This window comes from Coenobita brevimanus, unplaced genomic scaffold (genome assembly GCF_032717465.1).
Source record: "Coenobita brevimanus isolate Jiangsu-jjx unplaced genomic scaffold, ASM3271746v2 jjx.HiC_scaffold_1957, whole genome shotgun sequence".
In the NCBI taxonomy this organism is placed as follows: Eukaryota; Metazoa; Arthropoda; class Malacostraca; order Decapoda; family Coenobitidae; genus Coenobita; species Coenobita brevimanus.
The window spans coordinates 1,460-4,995 of NW_027642839.1; the positions used below are offsets into that span (position 1 = coordinate 1,460).

At 40.9% G+C, this 3,536-nt stretch overlaps 1 protein-coding gene across 1 annotated transcript; it reads left to right on the forward strand.

Moving 5' to 3' along the window:
- Positions 1-243: 243 nt before the first annotated feature.
- LOC145389713 (uncharacterized) lies at positions 244-3,053 on the forward strand (the record flags this gene model as incomplete). The annotated part of the gene is made up of 2 exons (XM_080264914.1): positions 244-480; positions 2,865-3,053. Coding segments are annotated over 2 exons (426 nt in total), but the record flags the coding sequence as incomplete, so codon positions are not given.
- Between the last annotated feature and the right edge of the window lie 483 nt (positions 3,054-3,536).

The window sequence follows — 3,536 nt, forward strand, 5'->3', positions numbered from 1 at the left end:
ATTCTGTACTGCCCTTTTCTTGTTCTTCCCTCAAAAAATATATATATTAACCTACGATAATATCTCTCATAACCAAGATTTCTTTTTCTGGGAAGAACAAGAGACATGGGAAGACACTGTACTGTCCTTTCTTTGTCCTTCCTGGGAATACTTATCACAGTTACAACAGGGCCTTGATCATAAACACAGTTATGTTCAAGAATCTCACTCCCAGTTTCTTATTTTTGAGCATCTCTTCTACAGAGCGTCCGTCAAGCTTGGAGGTGACCCGGAAGAAACGTTTGACAGTGACAGAGGAGCTTCTGACAGTGGCAGTGGAGGACGACCAACACTCCCTCTCCTCCCTCAGCCAACACACCAATGACGATGATGACGACGACGACGATGACGCACAGATGCTCTCACATGATGAGTTCACTGATATGCTTACGCCAGATGACATAGACACACCGGATGAACTAGAGGAATCCATCATGGAGCGTGAGTTTTGTGGGGGGTTTTTCTTTATGTGTTAACTCTGGGCAAAGGATTAACAGCCATTTCATCGTGTCTGACCATGGGCACAGGCTTACCTTAACCCATTCTGTTACATCAAGCAGTCCTCCTACATTTTGCATACCTCCATAATTATGTCATCACCTGGTCTGAATATATCAAAGGGTTATATGAAATAATGACAATCACGCACAGGTGCTTTCACAAGACAAGTTCATTGATGATGCAGACACACTAGATGTACGGCAGGAATCCATTATGGAATGTAAGTATTGCTAAGAGCTGTTTGGTTACAACAAAAGGTTACATGAAAAGAACCTATGTGACAATGATGAAGATGATACACAGATGCTTTCATGTGGCGCGTTCACCAATGTGCTCACCCGTGTTGACACAGATACACTGGATGAACTGTGAAATCCAGGGGCATCTGCAGGATTTTTTGTAAGGGGGGGCAAAATTAAAGAAATTATACATATATGTGCCGACCGAACATATAATTCACTATAAAATATAGTATCAAGATGTACTTAAATTGCAGGCGAAAAGTCTTCATATGCTGATGTGCTATAACTCAAAGGAACGAAAATATACGTGACGTCCGGAAAAGTTCCAGACACACTTTGGAATTCTAAGGTGGGGCAACTGCCCCCCCTTGCCCCCCTCTCCAGACACCCATGGTGAAATCCATCATGGAGTGTGAGTATTGCTGACTGACAATTGGTCTGGCTGTATCAAAAGGTTGCATGGTTCTGGATAGGGATGACTTCACAAGGTGACACCAGTGTAATGGGGTGATACTACTGCCCAGTTGTACAAGCCCTCCCAGTCTTCCTATCCCCTGAAAGGAGGATGATTGAATGCAAGGGCAACTTCAACCTGCAATTTACTGGGTTCTTGTCCTTTTTTTTTTTTTTTTTTTCTAAACAAAAGACAAACAGAGGAAGGAAAAACAAAACAAAACAAAATATCATACACCAAATTACAGGTATCCTCCATTCATAAAAACTCTGCAACAGTTTGACTTAAACTGCTGAAGGCTGAAGTTTTGGGGAAAAATCTGGGGAATCAAGTTCCAGAGAGAAGTAGTTTGGAGAATAAAGGAATTCTGATATGCAGAAGTTCTACAATATGGCAGTGTGACAGTCAAGTCATGGTGCTACCAGATGCCCATGTAGCACAGGGGAATGTATGGAGAGGTGGCACAATGGATGCAACTTTGTCTGAGAATTTGCCATAAAAGTATCTGTAAAATAATTCAAGGGAGGCAATACTTTGTCTTACTTGTAAGAGAGGTAGTTAATTTATAATTGCAGGATTATTAATTATTCTTATAGCTTTGCTCTGAATTTTGTCCAGTTGTTTTAGTGGAACATCTCCACATCCACTCCACATGGGAAAGCATTATTTATGCTGAGACTGCACATGACTTGCAAATTACAGCTAACTGCTCATTAGGGTAGACATTATGGATTTTGTATGAAAATCCAAGTTTCTTTGAAGCAGTTTTATAGCATGTGACCTTGCATGAATTTCATGAATCTATAGTTATTAGGCAGGAATGCGTCCCCTTGGTTATTCACCTAAAATAAATGCACTACAGTGATAAGTTCCATAATATCACAGTTTTTTCCATGCAGCCAGTAGGATATATAAGGTACATGCACAAGCAAAATGATGCCATGTTTCCTCTCGTGGAATCGTCATACTATACAGGGTTGATCATGGTATTACTTATGTTTTATATGAACTGGCAACTAAATTAAGTGCCAAAACTAGCTAATTACTTTCCTACAGTTGCTGATAACTGCTGAAAAAAGATATCAGAGATGTTCGGTAAGCTTTGTAACAATATAAATGTCTCAACCTGGACTCTAACAATTTGTCAAAGTTTCATGCCTGAGAGTGATGATTATGTGCCTTGTTACAGAGCTTGTAATCACATACCACTCTCATGGTAGTATCTCCCGAGTTGATGATAGCCATCCATCTACTACCGAAACAGGGAAATTGGCAAGTGAGCTTTACAGGTGACAAAAGAACTTTAACACTCAATCTTTCTGTAACTTACAGTGGCTTTATTTGGGTAAAAAAAAAAAAAAAAAAAAAAACTGTTGTTGTGCCATCATGCTCATCTGAAACATGAACCCAGTGGACTGCAGGTGTACATTGTCCTTCCCCTGCAGTCCATCAACCTCTTTTCAGGGGATAGGATGAGAGTTCAGGGGCATTAGCATTATCAGGCAGTGGAGTTGCCTGGTTATATCAGTGACACAACATGAAGACATCCCTTCTCCAAAAAAAAAAAAAAAAAAAAAAAAAAAAGAAGAAAAAAGAATAGATAACAAGAACCTTCTATCTTGATTCAGGTCTGGGTCCTCAGCCAAGGATAGAGCCACTACCTGAGTACACAGCAGTGCAGGAAACCAGTGAGGAACGGTCATGGCGATCAGTTGTCATATCTGGAATTGAACGGAGGATTGACATGAAGGTCAGTACATCATCATTTATCCATCATCCAATCTTTTATTGCCCCACCAGGAACATAGGGACCCTGGGTTGGTCTACTTAATTCCTGATTTTTGAAGTGAGAATGACCAATCTATTGTCCCAGAATGGTATTGTGTGAGCAGTAAACCCCATCCACCCATAGTACGTACTGTACACCTTTATGAGCAACATCTGCTTGGATACTTTCAGTCAGTATATCTGTATAACCAAATGGTTTTTGGTGGCTTAGTGGGTTAAGGCACTGTGACCAGATGGAGCCTCTATGGGTTTCATCTGAGGAGGGAGTTGGGGGCTCTTTGCTTGCACAATGCCACTCACGGGAAAGTGGGGCTGGTCACCATTGCCTATAAATATTAGGAATGGGTAGCCTATGCCTGGGCCTCAGGGCTCCTTTTTATATGGGCAAAATGGGATTGCATGATGGTACATTTATTGCAAGAAACGTTAAATGACCCGAACAGAGAAAGGCTCAAAGTAGGGCTAAAGATGAACTGGACTAAAACTACTGTAATGTGTAATCTTCACACACC